This window comes from Lonchura striata, chromosome Z (genome assembly GCF_050655825.1).
Source record: "Lonchura striata isolate lonStrDom1 chromosome Z, ASM5065582v1, whole genome shotgun sequence".
Classification (NCBI taxonomy): Eukaryota; Metazoa; Chordata; class Aves; order Passeriformes; family Estrildidae; genus Lonchura; species Lonchura striata.
The window spans coordinates 3,813,000-3,837,648 of record NC_140740.1 but is presented as its reverse complement, the minus strand read 5'-3'; the positions used below and the strand labels follow the sequence as shown (position 1 = coordinate 3,837,648).

The 24,649-nt window shown below is 45.7% G+C and overlaps 1 protein-coding gene across 1 annotated transcript in view; it reads right to left on the bottom strand.

Moving 5' to 3' along the window:
* Window positions 1-16,736, bottom strand: part of LOC146763573 (uncharacterized) — a 33,317-nt gene extending 16,581 nt beyond the window's left edge. Inside the window, exons 1-8 of the mRNA XM_085567550.1 lie at window positions 16,614-16,736; window positions 13,965-14,099; window positions 11,384-11,515; window positions 9,615-9,749; window positions 7,031-7,162; window positions 5,261-5,395; window positions 2,680-2,811; window positions 911-1,045 (exon numbers count right to left, since the gene is read on the bottom strand). Coding sequence (XP_085423676.1) covers window positions 911-1,045; window positions 2,680-2,811; window positions 5,261-5,395; window positions 7,031-7,162; window positions 9,615-9,749; window positions 11,384-11,515; window positions 13,965-14,099 — 936 coding nt within the window. The 5' untranslated portion in view covers window positions 16,614-16,736. The remainder of the gene's footprint in view (window positions 1-910; window positions 1,046-2,679; window positions 2,812-5,260; window positions 5,396-7,030; window positions 7,163-9,614; window positions 9,750-11,383; window positions 11,516-13,964; window positions 14,100-16,613) is intronic.
* Between the last annotated feature and the right edge of the window lie 7,913 nt (window positions 16,737-24,649).

The following is a 24,649-nucleotide window of genomic DNA, read 5'->3' as shown; positions in this document are numbered from 1 at the left end:
GCACCCTCAGGCAGCAACAGCAAGAGCTGGCTGCTCAGAAACTTGCAGCTCTGCCTTGCACTAAAGACAGCACCACCCACAACTGGCACTTACTGGCTCCGAAGATTCAGGCTCTGCTCTGACCCCTGAGGAAGACTCAGGGTCATACTGTTCAATTTGCCCCTCTTTATCTTCTCCAGGAGCAGAGGGAGCTGGGGCAGACACTGATGCTGGTTTTGTGGTCTGGGGCAAGAGAGAAGCTTGTGGGACAAGCCATTACCTATCACGTATAACCTCCTTCCTTCTCACATCTACAACCATATCTTCCAAGGAAAAATCATAAAATTCCAGAGTAAAAAGATTCTAAGCCACACAGATCCAATTAAAACAGGCCAATTCAACAGAATGGCATATGGATATGTAGCTGATATTCCTCCCTGGCTGCCATCAGCAAGCAGCGTTGTCTCTGCAATGCAGAGCTTTTGTCTTTTGAAAGGTCTGAAATGGAAAAGTAGGAAACAGACAGCTACGCCTTTGCTATTGCTGCTGCAGACATGGACAACTACAACTGGATCTGAATCTCATCCAGTTCTGGAAAAGAGCAGGAAACATTGTGTGGAGGCATCTTTGCTTGTTGAAAAACGAGATAATCAACAGGACATTTCTTCTACTAAACCAGCAAAACAAAAAAGCAACCAACAACCAGCAGGGAGTGTCACTGATGACACCGTCTAAAGCACTGGGATGCAGCGAGGGAATGTTTGGTAGGGGAAAACCCCTTGTAGTGAGCTGAGGGCCAATTTCTAGCTGTCACTGCCTAAAGGAAATGGCTACGTCCTGCAGGACTGCAAGCAACAGCAAGAGCTGGCTGCTCTGGAAATTGCAGCTCTGCCTTACACTAAAGACAGCACCACCCACAACTGGCACTTACTGGCTCAGAAGATTCACGCTTTGGTGTGACCACTGATGGAGCCTCGTGGTCATACTCCTCAATTTCCTGGGGCTCTTTGGCTTCTTCACCAGGAGGAGAGGGAGCCAGGGCAGAGACCACTGTTCCTTCGTCCATCTGTGGCAAGAGAGAAGCATGATGACCAGCCATTACCTATCATTTATAGCCTTGTTTCTCTTCAGATCCACAAACACCTCTTTGAAGGAGAAATTATCAGCTTTGTTAGCAATGGGAATCTAAGGCACTCTGACCAGATTAAAATGCATTAACCCAACAGAACTCTATTTGATGCACTCTATGTGTTTGATAGTCCTTTCTGGCTGCTATCTGCAAGCAACTCTGCCTCTGCACAAAGGATCATTTGGCTCTTTAAAGCCCTGAAATGGAAAAGTAGGAAATAGCCAGCAAGGCCTTTGCTATTGCTGCAGCAGACATGGAAAACTCAAACTGGATCAGAATCCCATCCAGTGCGTAAAAAGGGCAGGAAAATTTGTGCAGAAGCATCTGCGTTTGTTGGAAAGAGAGAACACAAGCAGGGTTTCACCTCCTAGCAAAGCAACAAGCCACAAGTCAAAAGTGTCCCCTCCTATGGTGGCTAAAACACTTGGAGGAAGTGAGGGCATGTTTGGCAGGGGAACAGCCCTGGCGGTGAGCACTGTCATGTATGGAACCATGGAAGTGTGCCTGAAGGTCCCTCAGGAGGTTCCCGTTGTCCAGGCTGAAACTCCCTCAGCACCTCCTCCTTGGCCTTGCGCTCCACAGCCTTCCCCAGCTCCCGTGTCCTTCTCTGCACACGCTCCAGCCCCTCAAGGACTTTCTGCTTCACAGGGGCCCACAAGTGGACACAGCACTCCCAGCTCTGGCCGCAGCGCTGCCCAGCCCAGGGGGACCGTCACTGCCCTGCTCCTGCTGCCCCACTGCTGCTGACACAGGCCACGATGCCCTCGGCCTTCTTGGCTACCTGGCCAGGCGCTGGCCCACCTTCAGCTGCTCTTGACCGGAACCCCTGGGTTTTTTGGGCCCACGCGGCTCCTTCACCACAAAGTTGCCCGTTTGACTTCAAGTACAGCATCCCCAGTTCCAAGATGTCCTGCCTCTTCTCAGCAACACAAGACAGCAGTCAAGGACTTCCAGCTTCACCCCCACCCTAGGCCCAAATGCCATTTCTAAAGCTGCAGGCTTCATTGTAAAAGGCATCCACAGGAACTTGCTGCTTCTGCTTTTTGCCGCACAAGAAGCCTTCCCAACAAGGCACCTGGTTTCTTTGACCACACGCGACAGGAATGGCAGCTGTGTAATCTGTATCAAAGATTCCTGGACAACACAATCATCTCCTTGAATGTAGCAAAAGTCAAAAGAGACTGTTTAAGTGAAGAACTACTCCACAACACTGCAGATCACTTCCACAAGCCAAACACACCTTTACACAAAGGGAAAACAAACACACCAAGCCCTTTCACCTACAGCACTACCTCCTGTGCCTTTGGCCACAGCACTGCAGAAGCCCAGAGACAGAACTTTCATGAGCTGAGCAGCCAGAAGCTCAGCCAGAACCCCCAGCTCTTCAGTGCCTCAAGGTGACAGGTCGAAGGCCAATTTGTAGCTGGTGGTCACTACCTGCTGGAACTCTCTGGGTCCTGGCAGGACTCCAGCACTCAGCATCCTCAGGCAGCAACAGCAAGAGCTGGCTGCTCAGAAACTTGCAGCTCTCTCTTGCACTAAAGACAGCACCACCCACAACTGGCACTTACTGGCTCAGAAGATTCAGGCTCTGGTGTGACCTTTGATGGAGCCTCGTGGTCATACTGTTCAATTTCCTCCTCTTTGGCTTCTTCTTCAGGAGGAGACGGAACCAGGGCAGACACTGCTGCTGTCTCTGTCATCTGTGGCAAGACAGAAGCATGTGAGACAAGCCGTTGCCTCTCATGTATAACCTCCTTTCTTCTCACATATACCTCCATATCGTCCAAGGACAAATAATAAAATTTCAGATTAAAAGGATTCTAAGCCACACCAATCAAATTAAAATGGGCCAATTCAACAGAACTGTATATGGATATGAAGCTGATATTCCTCCTTGGCTGCCATCTGCAAGCAATGTTGTCTCTGTAAGACCGAGCTTTTATCTCCTGAAAGATCTGAAATGGAAAAGTAAGAAAGAGACAGCTATGCCTTTGCTATAGCTGCAGCAGACATGGAAACCTGCAACTGGATCAGAATATCATCCAGTGCTGGAAAACGGCAGGAAACGTTGTGCAGAAGCATCTTTGCTTGTTGGAAAATGAGAAAATCAACAGGGCTGTTCCTGTACTAAGCAAGCAAAATAAAAATGCAACCAACAACAAGCAGGGAGTGTTACTGACACCAGCGTCTAAAGAACTGGGATGCAGTGAGCACATGTTTGGCAGGGGAAACAGCCCTGGTGGTGAGCACGGTCATGTATGGAACCATGGAAGTGTGCCTGAAAGTCTCTCATGAGGTTCCCGTTGTCCAAGCTGAAACTCCCTCAGCATCCCCTCCTTGGCCTTGTGCTCCACAGCCTTCCCCAGCTCCCGTGTCCTTCTCTGCACACGCTCCAGCCCCCTCAAGGACTTTCTGCTTCACAGGGGCCCACAAGTGGACACAGCACTCCCAGCTCTGGCCGCAGCGCTGCCCAGCCCAGGGGGACGGTCACTGCCCTGCTCCTGCTGCCCCACTGCTGCTGACACAGGCCACGATGCCCTCGGCCTTCTTGGCTACCTGGCCAGGCGCTGGCCCACCTTCAGCTGCTCTTGACCGGCACCCCTGGGTCCTTTTGGTCCACACAGCTGCCCAGCCACAAAGTTGCCTGTTTGATTTCAAATACAGCATCTCCGGTTCAGAGACGTCCTGCCTCTTCTCAGCAAAACAAGACAGCAGTCAAGGACTTGCAGCTTCACCCCCACCCTAGGCCCTAATGCCAGTTCTAAAGCTGCAGGCTTCATTGCAAAAGGCATCCACAGAAAATTGCTGCTTCTGCTTTTTTGCCGCACAAGAAGCCTTCCCAACGAGGCACTTGATTTCTTGGGCCACACCTGACAAGAATGGCACCCCACAGATTCCTGGCAAACACAATCATCTCCATGCAGCTTAGAAAAAGTCAAAAGAGACTGTACAAGTGAAGAACTATTGCAGAGAACGGCAGATCACTTCCACAAGCCAAACACACCTTTACACAAAGGGAAAACAAACAAACCAAGCCCTGCCACCTGCAGCACTACATCCTGTGCCTTTGGCCACAGAACTGCAGAAGCCCAGAGACAGAACTTCCCTGAGCTGAGCAGCCAGAAGCTCAGCCAGAACCCCCAGCTCTTTGGTGCCTCAAGGTGACAGATCAAAAGCCATTTTGTAGCTGGTGGTCACTGCCTGCAGGAAATCGCTGGCTCCTGGCAGGACTGCAGTACTCAGCACCCTCAGGCAGCAACAGCAAGAGCTGGCTGCTCAGAAACTTGCAGCTCTGCCTTGCACTAAAGACAGCACCACCCACAACTGGCACTTACTGGCTCCGAAGATTCAGGCTCTGCTCTGACCCCTGAGGAAGACTCAGGGTCATACTGTTCAATTTGCCCCTCTTTATCTTCTCCAGGAGCAGAGGGAGCTGGGGCAGACACTGATGCTGGTTTTGTGGTCTGGGGCAAGAGAGAAGCTTGTGGGACAAGCCATTACCTATCACGTATAACCTCCTTCCTTCTCACATCTACAACCATATCTTCCAAGGAAAAATAAAATTCCAGAGTAAAAAGATTCTAAGCCACACAGATCCAATTAAAACAGGCCAATTCAACAGAACGGCATATGGATATGTAGCTGATATTCCTCCCTGGCTGCCATCAGCAAGCAGCGTTGTCTCTGCAATGCAGAGCTTTTGTCTTTTGAAAGGTCTGAAATGGAAAAGTAGGAAACAGACAGCTACGCCTTTGCTATTGCTGCTGCAGACATGGACAACTACAACTGGATCTGAATCTCATCCAGTTCTGGAAAAGAGCAGGAAACATTGTGTGGAGGCATCTTTGCTTGTTGAAAAACGAGATAATCAACAGGACATTTCTTCTACTAAACCAGCAAAACAAAAAAGCAACCAACAACCAGCAGGGAGTGTCACTGATGACACCGTCTAAAGCACTGGGATGCAGCGAGGGAATGTTTGGTAGGGGAAAACCCCTTGTAGTGAGCTGAGGGCCAATTTCTAGCTGTCACTGCCTAAAGGAAATGGCTACGTCCTGCAGGACTGCAAGCAACAGCAAGAGCTGGCTGCTCTGGAAATTGCAGCTCTGCCTTACACTAAAGACAGCACCACCCACAACTGGCACTTACTGGCTCAGAAGATTCACGCTTTGGTGTGACCACTGATGGAGCCTCGTGGTCATACTCCTCAATTTGCTGGGGCTCTTTGGCTTCTTCACCAGGAGGAGAGGGAGCCAGGGCAGAGACCACTGTTCCTTCGTCCATCTGTGGCAAGAGAGAAGCATGATGACCAGCCATTACCTATCATTTATAGCCTTGTTTCTCTTCGGATCCACAAACACCTCTTTGAAGGAGAAATTATCAGCTTTGTTAGCAATGGGAATCTAAGGCACTCTGACCAGATTAAAACGCATTAACCCAACAGAACTCTATTTGATGCACTCTATGTGTTTGATAGTCCTTTCTGGCTGCTATCTGCAAGCAACTCTGCCTCTGCACAAAGGATCATTTGGCTCTTTAAAGCCCTGAAATGGAAAAGTAGGAAATAGCCAGCAAGGCCTTTGCTATTGCTGCAGCAGACATGGAAAACTCAAACTGGATCAGAATCCCATCCAGTGCGTAAAAAGGGCAGGAAAATTTGTGCAGAAGCATCTGCGTTTGTTGGAAAGAGAGAACACAAGCAGGGCTTCACCTCCTAGCAAAGCAACAAGCCACAAGTCAAAAGTGTCCCCTCCTATGGTGGCTAAAACACTTGGAGGAAGTGAGGGCATGTTTGGCAGGGGAACAGCCCTGGCGGTGAGCACTGTCATGTATGGAACCATGGAAGTGTGCCTGAAGTTCCCTCAGGAGGTTCCCGTTGTCCAGGCTGAAACTCCCTCAGCACCTCCTCCTTGGCCTTGCGCTCCACAGCCTTCCATAGCTCCCGTGTCCTTCTCTGCACACGCTCCAGCCCTCTCAAGGACTTTCTGCTTCACAGGGGCCCACAAGTGGACACAGCACTCCCAGCTCTGGCCGCAGCGCTGCCCAGCCCAGGGGGACCGTCACTGCCCTGCTCCTGCTGCCCCACTGCTGCTGACACAGGCCACGATGCCCTCGGCCTTCTTGGCTACCTGGCCAGGCGCTGGCCCACCTTCAGCTGCTCTTGACCGGCACCCCTGGGTCCTTTGGGCCCACGCGGCTCCTTCACCACAAAGTTGCCCGTTTGACTTCAAGTACAGCATCCCCAGTTCCAAGATGTCCTGCCTCTTCTCAGCAACACAAGACAGCAGTCAAGGACTTCCAGCTTCACCCCCACCCTAGGCCCAAATGCCATTTCTAAAGCTGCAGGCTTCATTGTAAAAGGCATCCACAGGAACTTGCTGCTTCTGCTTTTTGCCGCACAAGAAGCCTTCCCAACAAGGCACCTGGTTTCTTTGACCACACGCGACAGGAATGGCAGCTGTGTAATCTGTATGAAAGATTCCTGGACAACACAATCATCTCCTTGAATGTAGCAAAAGTCAAAAGAGACTGTTTAAGTGAAGAACTACTCCACAACACTGCAGATCACTTCCACAAGCCAAACACACCTTTACACAAAGGGAAAACAAACACACCAAGCCCTTTCACCTACAGCACTACCTCCTGTGCCTTTGGCCACAGCACTGCAGAAGCCCAGAGACAGAACTTTCATGAGCTGAGCAGCCAGAAGCTCAGCCAGAACCCCCAGCTCTTCAGTGCCTCAAGGTGACAGGTCGAAGGCCAATTTGTAGCTGGTGGTCACTACCTGCTGGAACTCTCTGGGTCCTGGCAGGACTCCAGCACTCAGCATCCTCAGGCAGCAACAGCAAGAGCTGGCTGCTCAGAAACTTGCAGCTCTCTCTTGCACTAAAGACAGCACCACCCACAACTGGCACTTACTGGCTCAGAAGATTCAGGCTCTGGTGTGACCTTTGATGGAGCCTCGTGGTCATACTGTTCAATTTCCTCCTCTTTGGCTTCTTCTTCAGGAGGAGACGGAACCAGGGCAGACACTGCTGCTGTCTCTGTCATCTGTGGCAAGACAGAAGCATGTGAGACAAGCCGTTGCCTCTCATGTATAACCTCCTTTCTTCTCACATATACCTCCATATCGTCCAAGGACAAATAATAAAATTTCAGATTAAAAGGATTCTAAGCCACACCAATCAAATTAAAATGGGCCAATTCAACAGAACTGTATATGGATATGAAGCTGATATTCCTCCTTGGCTGCCATCTGCAAGCAATGTTGTCTCTGTAAGACCGAGCTTTTATCTCCTGAAAGATCTGAAATGGAAAAGTAAGAAAGAGACAGCTATGCCTTTGCTATAGCTGCAGCAGACATGGAAACCTGCAACTGGATCAGAATATCATCCAGTGCTGGAAAACGGCAGGAAACGTTGTGCAGAAGCATCTTTGCTTGTTGGAAAATGAGAAAATCAACAGGGCTGTTCCTGTACTAAGCAAGCAAAATAAAAATGCAACCAACAACAAGCAGGGAGTGTTACTGACACCAGCGTCTAAAGAACTGGGATGCAGTGAGCACATGTTTGGCAGGGGAAACAGCCCTGGTGGTGAGCACGGTCATGTATGGAACCATGGAAGTGTGCCTGAAAGTCTCTCATGAGGTTCCCGTTGTCCAAGCTGAAACTCCCTCAGCACCTCCTCCTTGGCCTTGTGCTCCACAGCCTTCCCCAGCTCCCGTGTCCTTCTCTGCACATGCTCCAGCCCTCTCAAGGACTTTGTGCTTCACAGGGGCCCACAAGTGGACACAGCACTCCCAGCTCTGGCCGCAGCGCTGCCCTGCCCAGGGGGATGGTCACTGCCCTGCTCCTGCTGCCCCACTGCTGCTGACACAGGCCACGATGCCCTCGGCCTTCTTGGCTACCTGGCCAGGCGCTGGCCCACCTTCAGCTGCTCTTGACTGGCACCCCTGGGTCCTTTTGGTCCACACAGCTGCCCAGCCACAAAGTTGCCTGTTTGATTTCAAATACAGCATCTCTGGTTCAGAGACGTCCTGCCTCTTCTCAGCAAAACAAGACAGCAGTCAAGGACTTGCAGCTTCACCCCCACCCTAGGCCCTAATGCCAGTTCTAAAGCTGCAGGCTTCATTGCAAAAGGCATCCACAGAAAATTGCTGCTTCTGCTTTTTTGCCGCACAAGAAGCCTTCCCAACGAGGCACTTGATTTCTTGGGCCACACCTGACAAGAATGGCACCCCACAGATTCCTGGCAAACACAATCATCTCCATGCAGCTTAGAAAAAGTCAAAAGAGACTGTACAAGTGAAGAACTATTGCAGAGAACGGCAGATCACTTCCACAAGCCAAACACACCTTTACACAAAGGGAAAACAAACAAACCAAGCCCTGCTACCTGCAGCACTACATCCTGTGCCTTTGGCCACAGAACTGCAGAAGCCCAGAGACAGAACTTCCCTGAGCTGAGCAGCCAGAAGCTCAGCCAGAACCCCCAGCTCTTTGGTGCCTCAAGGTGACAGATCAAAAGCCATTTTGTAGCTGGTGGTCACCGCCTGCAGGAAATCGCTGGCTCCTGGCAGGACTGCAGTACTCAGCACCCTCAGGCAGCAACAGCAAGAGCTGGCTGCTCAGAAACCTGCAGCTCTGCCTTGCACTAAAGACAGCACCACCCACAACTGGCACTTACTGGCTCCGAAGATTCAGGCTCTGCTCTGACCCCTGAGGAAGACTCAGGGTCATACTGTTCAATTTGCCCCTCTTTATCTTCTCCAGGAGCAGAGGGAGCTGGGGCAGACACTGATGCTGGTTTTGTGGTCTGGGGCAAGAGAGAAGCTTGTGGGACAAGCCATTACCTATCACGTATAACCTCCTTCCTTCTCACATCTACAACCATATCTTCCAAGGAAAAATCATAAAATTCCAGAGTAAAAAGATTCTAAGCCACACAGATCCAATTAAAACAGGCCAATTCAACAGAACGGCATATGGATATGTAGCTGATATTCCTCCCTGGCTGCCATCAGCAAGCAGCGTTGTCTCTGCAATGCAGAGCTTTTGTCTTTTGAAAGGTCTGAAATGGAAAAGTAGGAAACAGACAGCTACGCCTTTGCTATTGCTGCTGCAGACATGGACAACTACAACTGGATCTGAATCTCATCCAGTTCTGGAAAAGAGCAGGAAACATTGTGTGGAAGCATCTTTGCTTGTTGAAAAACGAGAAAATCAACAGGACATTTCTTCTACTAAACCAGCAAAACAAAAAAGCAATCAACAACCAGCAGGGAGTGTCACTGATGACACCGTCTAAAGCACTGGGATGCAGCGAGGGAATGTTTGGTAGGGGAAAACCCCTTGTAGTGAGCTGAGGGCCAATTTCTAGCTGTCACTGCCTAAAGGAAATGGCTACGTCCTGCAGGACTGCAAGCAACAGCAAGAGCTGGCTGCTCTGGAAATTGCAGCTCTGCCTTACACTAAAGACAGCACCACCCACAACTGGCACTTACTGGCTCAGAAGATTCACGCTTTGGTGTGACCACTGATGGAGCCTCGTGGTCATACTCCTCAATTTGCTGGGGCTCTTTGGCTTCTTCACCAGGAGGAGAGGGAGCCAGGGCAGAGACCACTGTTCCTTCGTCCATCTGTGGCAAGAGAGAAGCATGATGACCAGCCATTACCTATCATTTATAGCCTTGTTTCTCTTCAGATCCACAAACACCTCTTTGAAGGAGAAATTATCAGCTTTGTTAGCAATTGGAATCTAAGGCACTCTGACCAGATTAAAACGCATTAACCCAACAGAACTCTATTTGATGCACTCTATGTGTTTGATAGTCCTTTCTGGCTGCTATCTGCAAGCAACTCTGCCTCTGCACAAAGGATCATTTGGCTCTTTAAAGCCCTGAAATGGAAAAGTAGGAAATAGCCAGCAAGGCCTTTGCTATTGCTGCAGCAGACATGGAAAACTCAAACTGGATCAGAATCCCATCCAGTGCGTAAAAAGGGCAGGAAAATTTGTGCAGAAGCATCTGCGTTTGTTGGAAAGAGAGAACACAAGCAGGGCTTCACCTCCTAGCAAAGCAACAAGCCACAAGTCAAAAGTGTCCCCTCCTATGGTGGCTAAAACACTTGGAGGAAGTGAGGGCATGTTTGGCAGGGGAACAGCCCTGGCGGTGAGCACTGTCATGTATGGAACCATGGAAGTGTGCCTGAAGTTCCCTCAGGAGGTTCCCGTTGTCCAGGCTGAAACTCCCTCAGCACCTCCTCCTTGGCCTTGCGCTCCACACCCTTCCCCAGCTCCCGTGTCCTTCTCTGCACACGCTCCAGCCCCTCAAGGACTTTCTGCTTCACAGGGGCCCACAAGTGGACACAGCACTCCCAGCTCTGGCCGCAGCGCTGCCCAGCCCAGGGGGACCGTCACTGCCCTGCTCCTGCTGCCCCACTGCTGCTGACACAGGCCACGATGCCCTCGGCCTTCTTGGCTACCTGGCCAGGCGCTGGCCCACCTTCAGCTGCTCTTGACCGGAACCCCTGGGTCCTTTGGGCCCACGCGGCTCCTTCACCACAAAGTTGCCCGTTTGACTTCAAGTACAGCATCCCCAGTTCCAAGATGTCCTGCCTCTTCTCAGCAACACAAGACAGCAGTCAAGGACTTCCAGCTTCACCCCCACCCTAGGCCCAAATGCCATTTCTAAAGCTGCAGGCTTCATTGTAAAAGGCATCCACAGGAACTTGCTGCTTCTGCTTTTTGCCGCACAAGAAGCCTTCCCAACAAGGCACCTGGTTTCTTTGACCACACGCGACAGGAATGGCAGCTGTGTAATCTGTATGAAAGATTCCTGGACAACACAATCATCTCCTTGAATGTAGCAAAAGTCAAAAGAGACTGTTTAAGTGAAGAACTACTCCACAACACTGCAGATCACTTCCACAAGCCAAACACACCTTTACACAAAGGGAAAACAAACACACCAAGCCCTTTCACCTACAGCACTACCTCCTGTGCCTTTGGCCACAGCACTGCAGAAGCCCAGAGACAGAACTTTCATGAGCTGAGCAGCCAGAAGCTCAGCCAGAACCCCCAGCTCTTCAGTGCCTCAAGGTGACAGGTCGAAGGCCAATTTGTAGCTGGTGGTCACTACCTGCTGGAACTCTCTGGGTCCTGGCAGGACTCCAGCACTCAGCATCCTCAGGCAGCAACAGCAAGAGCTGGCTGCTCAGAAACTTGCAGCTCTCTCTTGCACTAAAGACAGCACCACCCACAACTGGCACTTACTGGCTCAGAAGATTCAGGCTCTGGTGTGACCTTTGATGGAGCCTCGTGGTCATACTGTTCAATTTCCTCCTCTTTGGCTTCTTCTTCAGGAGGAGACGGAACCAGGGCAGACACTGCTGCTGTCTCTGTCATCTGTGGCAAGACAGAAGCATGTGAGACAAGCCGTTGCCTCTCATGTATAACCTCCTTTCTTCTCACATATACCTCCATATCGTCCAAGGACAAATAATAAAATTTCAGATTAAAAGGATTCTAAGCCACACCAATCAAATTAAAATGGGCCAATTCAACAGAACTGTATATGGATATGAAGCTGATATTCCTCCTTGGCTGCCATCTGCAAGCAATGTTGTCTCTGTAAGACCGAGCTTTTATCTCCTGAAAGATCTGAAATGGAAAAGTAAGAAAGAGACAGCTATGCCTTTGCTATAGCTGCAGCAGACATGGAAACCTGCAACTGGATCAGAATATCATCCAGTGCTGGAAAACGGCAGGAAACGTTGTGCAGAAGCATCTTTGCTTGTTGGAAAATGAGAAAATCAACAGGGCTGTTCCTGTACTAAGCAAGCAAAATAAAAATGCAACCAACAACAAGCAGGGAGTGTTACTGACACCAGCGTCTAAAGAACTGGGATGCAGTGAGCACATGTTTGGCAGGGGAAACAGCCCTGGTGGTGAGCACGGTCATGTATGGAACCATGGAAGTGTGCCTGAAAGTCTCTCATGAGGTTCCCGTTGTCCAAGCTGAAACTCCCTCAGCATCCCCTCCTTGGCCTTGTGCTCCACAGCCTTCCCCAGCTCCCGTGTCCTTCTCTGCACACGCTCCAGCCCCCTCAAGGACTTTCTGCTTCACAGGGGCCCACAAGTGGACACAGCACTCCCAGCTCTGGCCGCAGCGCTGCCCAGCCCAGGGGGACGGTCACTGCCCTGCTCCTGCTGCCCCACTGCTGCTGACACAGGCCACGATGCCCTCGGCCTTCTTGGCTACCTGGCCAGGCGCTGGCCCACCTTCAGCTGCTCTTGACCGGCACCCCTGGGTCCTTTTGGTCCACACAGCTGCCCAGCCACAAAGTTGCCTGTTTGATTTCAAATACAGCATCTCCGGTTCAGAGACGTCCTGCCTCTTCTCAGCAAAACAAGACAGCAGTCAAGGACTTGCAGCTTCACCCCCACCCTAGGCCCTAATGCCAGTTCTAAAGCTGCAGGCTTCATTGCAAAAGGCATCCACAGAAAATTGCTGCTTCTGCTTTTTTGCCGCACAAGAAGCCTTCCCAACGAGGCACTTGATTTCTTGGGCCACACCTGACAAGAATGGCACCCCACAGATTCCTGGCAAACACAATCATCTCCATGCAGCTTAGAAAAAGTCAAAAGAGACTGTACAAGTGAAGAACTATTGCAGAGAACGGCAGATCACTTCCACAAGCCAAACACACCTTTACACAAAGGGAAAACAAACAAACCAAGCCCTGCCACCTGCAGCACTACATCCTGTGCCTTTGGCCACAGAACTGCAGAAGCCCAGAGACAGAACTTCCCTGAGCTGAGCAGCCAGAAGCTCAGCCAGAACCCCCAGCTCTTTGGTGCCTCAAGGTGACAGATCAAAAGCCATTTTGTAGCTGGTGGTCACTGCCTGCAGGAAATCGCTGGCTCCTGGCAGGACTGCAGTACTCAGCACCCTCAGGCAGCAACAGCAAGAGCTGGCTGCTCAGAAACTTGCAGCTCTGCCTTGCACTAAAGACAGCACCACCCACAACTGGCACTTACTGGCTCCGAAGATTCAGGCTCTGCTCTGACCCCTGAGGAAGACTCAGGGTCATACTGTTCAATTTGCCCCTCTTTATCTTCTCCAGGAGCAGAGGGAGCTGGGGCAGACACTGATGCTGGTTTTGTGGTCTGGGGCAAGAGAGAAGCTTGTGGGACAAGCCATTACCTATCACGTATAACCTCCTTCCTTCTCACATCTACAACCATATCTTCCAAGGAAAAATAAAATTCCAGAGTAAAAAGATTCTAAGCCACACAGATCCAATTAAAACAGGCCAATTCAACAGAACGGCATATGGATATGTAGCTGATATTCCTCCCTGGCTGCCATCAGCAAGCAGCGTTGTCTCTGCAATGCAGAGCTTTTGTCTTTTGAAAGGTCTGAAATGGAAAAGTAGGAAACAGACAGCTACGCCTTTGCTATTGCTGCTGCAGACATGGACAACTACAACTGGATCTGAATCTCATCCAGTTCTGGAAAAGAGCAGGAAACATTGTGTGGAGGCATCTTTGCTTGTTGAAAAACGAGATAATCAACAGGACATTTCTTCTACTAAACCAGCAAAACAAAAAAGCAACCAACAACCAGCAGGGAGTGTCACTGATGACACCGTCTAAAGCACTGGGATGCAGCGAGGGAATGTTTGGTAGGGGAAAACCCCTTGTAGTGAGCTGAGGGCCAATTTCTAGCTGTCACTGCCTAAAGGAAATGGCTACGTCCTGCAGGACTGCAAGCAACAGCAAGAGCTGGCTGCTCTGGAAATTGCAGCTCTGCCTTACACTAAAGACAGCACCACCCACAACTGGCACTTACTGGCTCAGAAGATTCACGCTTTGGTGTGACCACTGATGGAGCCTCGTGGTCATACTCCTCAATTTGCTGGGGCTCTTTGGCTTCTTCACCAGGAGGAGAGGGAGCCAGGGCAGAGACCACTGTTCCTTCGTCCATCTGTGGCAAGAGAGAAGCATGATGACCAGCCATTACCTATCATTTATAGCCTTGTTTCTCTTCGGATCCACAAACACCTCTTTGAAGGAGAAATTATCAGCTTTGTTAGCAATGGGAATCTAAGGCACTCTGACCAGATTAAAACGCATTAACCCAACAGAACTCTATTTGATGCACTCTATGTGTTTGATAGTCCTTTCTGGCTGCTATCTGCAAGCAACTCTGCCTCTGCACAAAGGATCATTTGGCTCTTTAAAGCCCTGAAATGGAAAAGTAGGAAATAGCCAGCAAGGCCTTTGCTATTGCTGCAGCAGACATGGAAAACTCAAACTGGATCAGAATCCCATCCAGTGCGTAAAAAGGGCAGGAAAATTTGTGCAGAAGCATCTGCGTTTGTTGGAAAGAGAGAACACAAGCAGGGCTTCACCTCCTAGCAAAGCAACAAGCCACAAGTCAAAAGTGTCCCCTCCTATGGTGGCTAAAACACTTGGAGGAAGTGAGGGCATGTTTGGCAGGGGAACAGCCCTGGCGGTGAGCACTGTCATGTATGGAACCATGGAAGTGTGCCTGAAGTTCCCTCAGGAGGTTCCCGTTGTCCAGGCTGAAACTCCCTCAGCACCTCCTCCTTGGCCTTGCGCTCCACAGCCTTCCATAGCTCCCGTGTCCTTCTCTGCACACGCTCCAGCCCTCTCAAGGACTTTCTGCTTCACAGGGGCCCACAAGTGGACACAGCACTCCCAGCTCTGGCCGCAGCGCTGCCCAGCCCAGGGGGACGGTCACTGCCCTGCTCCTGCTGCCCCACTGCTGCTGACACAGGCCACGATGCCCTCGGCCTTCTTGGCTACCTGGCCAGGCGCTGGCCCACCTTCAGCTGCTCTTGACTGGCACCCCTGGGTCCTTTTGGTCCACACAGCTGCCCAGCCACAAAGTTGCCTGTTTGATTTCAAATACAGCATCTCTGGTTCAGAGACGTCCTGCCTCTTCTCAGCAAAACAAGACAGCAGTCAAGGACTTGCAGCTTCACCCCCACCCTAGGCCCTAATGCCAGTTCTAAAGCTGCAGGCTTCATTGCAAAAGGCATCCACAGAAAATTGCTGCTTCTGCTTTTTTGCCGCACAAGAAGCCTTCCCAACGAGGCACTTGATTTCTTGGGCCACACCTGACAAGAATGGCACCCCACAGATTCCTGGCAAACACAATCATCTCCATGCAGCTTAGAAAAAGTCAAAAGAGACTGTACAAGTGAAGAACTATTGCAGAGAACGGCAGATCACTTCCACAAGCCAAACACACCTTTACACAAAGGGAAAACAAACAAACCAAGCCCTGCTACCTGCAGCACTACATCCTGTGCCTTTGGCCACAGAACTGCAGAAGCCCAGAGACAGAACTTCCCTGAGCTGAGCAGCCAGAAGCTCAGCCAGAACCCCCAGCTCTTTGGTGCCTCAAGGTGACAGATCAAAAGCCATTTTGTAGCTGGTGGTCACTGCCTGCAGGAAATCGCTGGCTCCTGGCAGGACTGCAGTACTCAGCACCCTCAGGCAGCAACAGCAAGAGCTGGCTGCTCAGAAACTTGCAGCTCTGCCTTGCACTAAAGACAGCACCACCCACAACTGGCACTTACTGGCTCAGAAGTGTCAGGCTCTGGTGTAACCACTGATGCAGCCTCACGCTCATACTCCTCAATTTGCTCCTCTTTGGCTTCTTCACCAGGAGGAGAGGGAGCTGGGGCTGACACGGCTGTTCCCGCTGTCATCTGTGGCAAGAAAGAATTATTAGGGTCAGGCCATTACCTATCATTTATAACCTTCTATATTCTCACATCTACCACCATTTCTTCCAAGGAAAATTGGGAAACTTTAATTGCAATTGGATTCCAATGCACTCTCATGGTTTTAAGATTGGCTAATCCACCTGAAATGGAAATTGCTCTGAAATGAATATTCCACCCTCCCTACTATCAGGTAGCAATGATCTCTTTGTAACTGACTTTTTAATTCTTGAAAGCTCTGAAAAGCAAGAGGAAAACTTGCTGCTCTGTGTTGCACTATAGACAGCACCACCCAGAACTTACAGAAGTGTCAGGCTCTGCTGTGACCACTGCCGAAGCCTCGCGGTCATGCTGCTCAATTTGCTCCTCTTTGGCTTCTTCTCCAGGAGCAGAGGGAGATGGGGCAGACACTGCTGTTGCCTCTGTCAGCTGTAGCAATGGAGAACCATGAGGGATGAACCGTTACCTATCATTTATAAGAACATTTCTTCTCACATATAACACTAAATCTTCCAAGGAATATTCAGAAACTTTGATTGTAAATGGGATTCATTGTATTAAAATTGGCGGATCCATCTGTAATGCAAATTGCTCTGATTTAAATATTCCACACTGCCTACTATCAGGTAGAAATGATCTACTTGTGTAACTGATCTTTTAATCTTGAAAGCTCTGAAATGCAAAAGCAAAACCTGCAGCTCTGCCTTGCACTAAAGACAGCACCACCCACAACTGGCACTTACTGGCTCAGAAGATTCAGGCTCTGGTGTAACCACTGATAGAGCCTCGTGGTCATACTGCTCAATTTGCTCCTCTTCATCTTCTCCAGGAGCAGAGGGAGCTGGGGCAGACACCGATGCTGGTTTTGTGCTCTGGCACAAGAGAGAAGCATGTGGGACAAGCCATTACCTATCACATATAACCTCCTTCCTTCTCACACCTACCTCCATATCGTCCAAGGACACATCATAAAATTCCAGAGTAAAAGGATAGTAAAAGGATTCTAAGCCACACAGATCAAATTAAAACAGGCCAATTCAACAGAATTGCATATGGATATGTAGCTGATATTCCTCCCTGGCTGCCATCAGCAAGCAACGTTGTCTCTGCAATGCAGAGCTTTAGCTTTTGAAAGCTCTGAAATGGAAAAGAAAGAAAGAGACAGCTACGCCTTTGCTATTGCTGCTGCAGACATGGAAAACTACAACTGGATCTGAATCTCATCCAGTGCTGGAAAAGGTCAGGAAACGTTGTGCAGAAGCATCTTTGCTTGTTGGAAATGAGAAAATCAACAGGAATTTTCCTCTACTAAACCAGCAAAACAAAAATGCAACCAACATCAAGCAGGGAGTGTTACTGACACCAGCGTCTAAAGCACTGGGATGCAGTGAAAGCATGTTTGGCAGGGGAAACAGCCCTGGTGGTGAGCACGGTCATGTATGGAACCATGGAAGTGTGCCTGAAGGTCCCTCAGGAGGTTCCCGTTGTCCAGGCTGAAACTCCCTCAGCACCTCCTCCTTGGCCTTGTGCTCCACAGCCTTCCCCAGCTCCCGTGTCCTTCTCTGCACACGCTCCAGCCCCTCAAGGACTTTCTGCTTCAGAGGGGCCCATAAGTGTTTACGCATATAAAAAAGTAAAAATCTTTATAAAGTGTAAGATGGCTTTAGAATATAGACATAATTTTGAGAAATGTTGGGAAATTTTAAAATAATAAGCAAAATCAGGATCATAAAATCAGGATCTAAACCTTTAAGGAAAATTTAGGAATTTATAAAGCTGAGACTGGGAGTTGCTATAGTAACAAACTACTAAGGAACCAAGCTGAGACTTCTTTGAGCAGAAAGATCAGAACTGTGTCTAGAAACCAAGACAGATTTCTCTCAGAGCTCAGGTGCTACAACAATAACCTGCCTAGTTCAGAACATGATGTCGCAACATCTGATTAGAAAAAAAATAGGGTTATATCTTTTGGAAAAAAAGAGATTTTAAGTTTTTAAATGAACAGATTTTAGCCATGCCAGTCTCTTATGGGAGGGATAATATTATGCCTATGTATTAATCACTCTCACATTATAACTGTTGTTGTTTGACACGGAAAAAGAATTTTCTCGGCGGGAAGAGATCAATTTGGATATTGACCAATTGAAGGTGGACACACCTCTGAGAACACAGAGGGGTTAAAAGCAGAATTCCCAGGAGAACTGGCTCTCTTTGGTTCCGGTCAGCATGCAGTGCAGAACTCTGCCCTGCCCGGCCGTGGCTGGGTGGGGAGGGGAAGGTCCATGGCCTGGCTGAGGTGGGCACAAGGGTGGAGGGACTGGAGCTGGGCTGGCCCCTGCAGATGGAAGGGTGGAGAAATCTGGGATGTCTCCCCAGATGTCCCCCCAGAGTCGAGAGAGAGAGAGAGAGAGAGAGAGAGAGGGAGAGAAAGAGACAGCAGTGGTTTTATCAGCCCTGGGAGTCGGGACTTTTAACCCTTCCTTGAGAAATGAAAGCTTGGTGAAATTTCACTCCTCCTCGGTTTGAAAGAGAGCAAGAGAGACAGCTTGGACCCTGGGATGTTAGAAGGAGAAATCTGAGGTGGGAGGACATGAGGAGTGGTTTTTTTGGCTGGACTTTTCCTTGTTGGCCATAGACTGAACCGATTTTTCTCTTCCAAGAGAGACTGTATTTTAGGAGGATGCCAGTGAGCCAAGAGACCGGCTTCAGCTGGGAAAAGACAGAAGTGGAGCAAACAGAGAAGAGTTAGGGGGTTTGTGGTGGTGTCCCCTGTCCTCAAAGAAGGAGAAGCGAAGAAGGTCTCTGTTCTTGGACCCTCGGCCCCAGGGGAAAATGGGGGGAGACTGTGGTCCCAAAAAATGAAAAACTGAACTGTTGTTTTTCCCCCTCCTGGCAGGCATCCTTGAAAGGAAAAATCCTAAAAGCAGTCTGTCCATCTATGCATTGGTGGTGAGAGCACTGTGCATGGAAAGGAGAAGGGTCACCATGGCAAACTTCTTCTGCGGGTGGTGCCATGTGTGACATGGAAACACAGGATGTGGCAGTGTGTTTACTGGGGGGTCTGTGGCACAGAGGAGACTCCTGTCCCCCTTGATGGACTGAGTATCGATTGTCTGCAGGGTGAAAACCTGATTGGGGTCCAGATTGTGTCTCACTGTGTTTTGTTGGAGTTGGGTGGTGGGAGGAAGAATACTTTGCAAGGTTTTAATTTTGTTTTTTTTTTCTCTTTTTTTTTCCCTTTTATAGTAGTACCTTAATAAAGTCTTTTTCTTGTTATTAACCTTTGGCCTGCTTTGCTCTGTTCTCGATTGCATTACAGTATTCAATTGAGAGATTGAATTTTCATGGTGGCACTGGCATTGTGCCAGTGTCAAACCATGACAAGAACATTAAAGAGTGAAATCAAACTTTGAAAGAAAGCAGAATTAACTCCCTTTTTTTTAAATTATGTGTTAAAAAGTATTTTTTTACTCTTACGAACTCATGCCAACTGATTGTCGCATTGTGGCAAGAGTGATTTTAACTAATTCACAACTTCTGTTATGAGAACTCTAGCAGAAGATACTTATTAAGGTTTTAAGGGAAAAATATGTTAGTAGTACATCTGAAAAATTTTCAGAAGCTAAATTGTCTAGCAAACTGCCATATGATAAACCAGAAACAGAAACTTTTTTCCTAGGTCAGTGCTGGGAGATATTAAACAAGCTGCAAGAAAAACTTTCATTTCTGTCAAATCAACAGGTACTCCTCTTAAAGCATATTCGACCATGACACAAAGAACAAATGAATCATATGGTACATTTTTAGAGAAGTTAACACAAGCTGTTGAAAGACAACGCCCTGATAAAGCAGCTCTTATATTCTTATATTCTCCAAAACCTAGCATTTGTAAATGCAAATGATGATCGCAAAAAAATTATTTCTACATTACCCAAACAGCCTCCAACTGTTACTCAAATGCTTTCAACTTACAGTAAAATTAGCACTCCACAGTATCTTGCTACAGTACAAGCTAATGCCTTTAGAGAGCAAATTACTGAATCTCATAATTCACTAAAGAACAAAGTTTAAAAAGCAGTTGAAGAACAAATAAGACTTTTTTTAAAAAAACTCTTGCTGCTGTTCAATGAAATTCTACTACAAAGTCGTGCTTCAGATGTGAGAAGCCTAGTCATGTGATAAAGACTTACCCTGATCCAATAATAAAATCTGAAGAATACATTCTGCTAGTCCTCAATATCAAAAAGGGAAACATTATGCAAGAAATTGTCATTCTAAATTTGATATAGATAGTAATCGCCTACCGTTAAACTCCAAGCAAAGTGCGACCCACCACGCGGTGAAACAAGCAATAGCAACCCAGAATCCAGGAATTTTGCCCCCTTAGCCTTAACTAGGAGACCTCAAAGCCAAACACAAGATCTACCTTTACCACCAGTACCACAAGATGTTCCTTCTTATTACCTCCAAGGACAAAACTGGAGTTAGCAAACTCAAAATTAACATGGTTTTAAAAAAATTTCTGTTATGAATGTATACCTACAGGTCTGATTAAGAAATCACAACAAAGACAAGAATTTTTAATTATTATAGGTTAAGACAACAATACAAGTCTTGGAATATTAATTTCAGTGAACTACAATGAAGAGCTAATAGTTTTAGGTCTTCCCCTCAAAGCCCCAACAGTAATTCAACCTAAGACGCCTCTTGCTTTTACAATTGCTTTACCTATAGACATATTCAAACAAAATGTATCTTAACAAAAGGCTTTGTTAACCAATCAAACGATGTACCAATGTATTCCAGATGTGATTTCTACTCCAATGCTAGATGTCTGCTAAATAGAACATACTTAAAAGTATGTTCTAAACCAACCAGAACTGACTTGTGGCCTAACTCATCGTGGTAGAACAATTTATGTTACAGGCATACCAGATACGGTGCAGATGTCTCTGTAATTTCTCTCCTGTTTTAGCCCAGTAGCTAACACTTAATATCACCTATGAGAACACTCACAAGGATCAGAAGAACTACTGTTTGTTTACAAAGTGAATCCATGATTACTATTACAAGTCCTGAAAGGAAAATAGCTGCTGTACTTGCCATTCTATCAATAATTCCTAGAAACTGGCCTCTCGTCATCATCGCTATAAAAGACTGTTTCTTCAACATACCACTTCATCCTGAAGATGCCCCAAGATTTGCCTTCTCAGTTCCAGTCATCAATCAAAGAAAGCCAATGCAAAGATATCACTAGAAATCTTTACCACAAGGGATGAAGACTTCTCTAACAATTTAACAATATTTTGTCACACAAGTACTGTGCCCAACTTGACAGAAGCATCCACAATCCACGATTCTACACTACATAGATGATCTACTCCTTGCAGCACCGACACAGACAAAGATGAAACAAACTCGTGACAGTGCTGTCACTGAAATCCAAAAGACTGAACTAGAATTTCTACATCTAAGATACAAGAAATCCCACTCTAAAAATATCTAAGATAGAAGATAACAAAACAATTTCACCACAAAAGATACAACTTCAAGTCAACATCAACACTTTGCAAGATTTACAGCAACTTTTAAGAGAAATTAACTAGATCAAACCTATTTTGAAAATTACCAACGACGAACTTGCTCCACTTTTTGATCTACTGAGAGAAAACTGTGACATTAAATCTCCCAAGGTTTTAACACCTGAAGCTCAACTCACCATAAACAGTCACAAAAACTTTCCAAAGAAGACAAGCCCATCATTATGCTCCCAAGAAACCTTTCTTCTTGACTGCTTTGAGACAGAAGCTACAACTTTATATCCTCATTTTTCAATGAGCTCCATCTGAGAAAGATCCATTACTAATAGTAGAATAAGTTTTTCTTCCCTACAAGTCTCCAAAGACAATTTCTACAACCCTAAAGATAATAGCACAAATTGTAATTAAGGCCAAAGCAAGAATATTAACCTTAACAGGCAAAGATTTTACAGTTCTATATTTACCTTTAAAGAAAGATTATTTCGATTAGGCATGACAAAATTCAGATTATTTACAAAATGCATTCTTAAATTTTTCAAGTGTTTGTGCTATTCATTATCCAAGTCACAAATTATTACAAACAAAATTGAGTTTCAAAAAAAAGCCCTTGCTAAGTGAAGGGCCTTTAAGTAAGACAACGCTCTTCGTCAAGAAAAACACAAATCAGTAATTTAAATCAAACAACAAAAAATTAGAAATCAAATATTCAAATAGTCAAAAGTTCTTCTCAAGTAGTTAAACTAGCTGCTGTTGTTAAAGCTTTTCAGCTATTTTCAAAGCCTTTCAATTTAATTACAGATTCTACCTCTGTTACTAATGTAGGTAAAAATATAGTTTTAAAAAGTATTAGTAATAATAATTTATATTGCTAGCTTTCATATCTTCATAAAAATTTACAACACAGAACTAACCTATATTTTATTTCTCATATTAAAACTCATTCATCTTTACCAAGATGTTTAGCAAAAAGAAATACAAGAACAAAAAAACTGGCCATAGTTATCTCAAACACATTAGCAAACATTTTTGAGCACGCAAAATTGAGTCATACCTTTTCCATCAATATACACAAGCACTTGTACAGACGTTTCGTATCTCTAAATCCCAAGCTAAAGCTATCATTAACAGTTACCCTGATTGTCAGCTTGTGCAAACCCCTGTTTCTACAAGAACTGTTCATCCACAAAATTTATAAAGTCTACAATTCTTTTAACAAAGAGTAACTCAACAAAAAAGATATGAAAGAAAATCAGTTCACTTTATGTTTTCTAACTTTGCTTACTTTTTATCATTCAAATTTTTCTATACAACACCAAAACCAAATGTCTAAGTCACATTAACCAAAGCTACAAGATCAGATACCATATATGTATGTCTCGCTCAAATCCAAAAAAGCCTTTTTCAACCTGTTTAGTTAGTGTACCACTAAAAATTAGGCAATACCTATATAACATGATCCTTTAACAAAAAAGTGATTTAACAAAAAACTAAGTGAAATTACTAATAGAAACAATCACACAAGGGATTAAAGCCTCTAGACCAAACAACTCCTCAAAACAAGTTCAGAACCCCAAGAATTAAAGATCCTTAGTTCATTAACTATAAATTTCTGCGTCACATTTTCAAGAAACAATTAGAAAAAAAAAAATTCTCCAAAATACAATGTTATTCACTCTTACTATGAATATAAAAATTTAAGGTTTTAGTGCAATTACTCATACACTGTAGATAAAAATCTAAAGTGAACAAATATCCACAGAAATTACCAAAATGTTATTAGTTCATTTGTAGAAGTAAAACATAGCAAAACATTCCATCATACCCTAAAGACAAACCATGTAACATTAGCACACTCACTGTAATAACACCTAGTACTAAAACAGTTTCAAAAAAGACAAGACAAAAGATCTATTCATATGTACCCAAAAAATTACAACAGTAATTTCAGTCTGTTAAAAAAAACACAAAATATTTCAACAAGCTTCTTTTTACCTACAATTGCTTCAGAAACAACATTAAGACAAATAGACAAGATTAAATATTAACTAAACAAACAAACAAATACCACATCCAGTGCGCTCAGTAACATGCAGACTGATGTCAGCAGTGTCCAACAAACTCCAAAATCAAACAACGATTAATTTTCTAACACATAAACAGAGTTGTAAAGATTTCAAAAGAATGTGCTACATAAATTTGCCTAATCATTCTAAATCCATTCACAAAAAAATACAAAAACTTAAAAACTTTACAATCTACAATTAAAAATAAAGAAACATAGTTAAACAATTTATTCAGTAAGTAGAGCTTAACTCCTTAATCAAAACAACTTTACAAGTTAAGTAAAATCTTGTAATTAGAATATTAATATTAATATTAATACCGTATACACTTCAATATTCACAACAAATTACAAACTCATAAAAAAAATTTTTATTGTCCAAAAGAAAAATACAGAGGAAAAAATTACAAATAATTCACAAAACCTCACCAAAAACAATTAAAGTCAGTCATAAATTTAACTTTTTAATTGAGACCTTAAAAAAGTCACAATTTATCAGAAACTAATACAGATACTAAACCTAACTTTACCCAACATTAAGAATGGTTTAACTTGGAATTATAGAGCTTAAAACAAACAAAAACAAAAGTACCTTCATATAAAATGTTTATAACTTTTTTCCTACATGAATAAATACATGCAGTAGTAAAGCTATGTAACACAAAGTAATAAATAAGTGACGAGTCAAAAATAGTTTATTTAAAAAGAGAGGGGGAATTGTAGGAATATATAAAAGGTAAAAAAACTTTAGAAAGTTCAAAAAGGCCCCAGAAAGTAGACATAAAGCTGAAAAAGGCTGGGAAATTTCAAAACCTTCTCATGGGAAGCTAGGAAAATACATTTATATTTATCATAAGGAGCAAGAAAGAACAAGAACTTAGTGATAGTTTGAGACGTCAAAAGTCCTAGATATATGCTTTGCAAAAATAGAAAAAGTTTCAATCTTATATAATGAATTACTGTATATCGTTTGAGGTTCATAGAAGTCCTTCTGTTAATGTTAAACCCACATGGGTCCTGTTCTTATTGGTTAGGGTATAACGACTCTGCACCTTTTCTTTTATGCTATTGGTTCAAAGAATATGTAGAAAAAGGCTTTGCATAAACTGCCATCTTGCCTTTGATCTAGATTTGCATGGATGTTCGTTTCTCTGTGTCTCTGGCCTTTTGCTTGTAT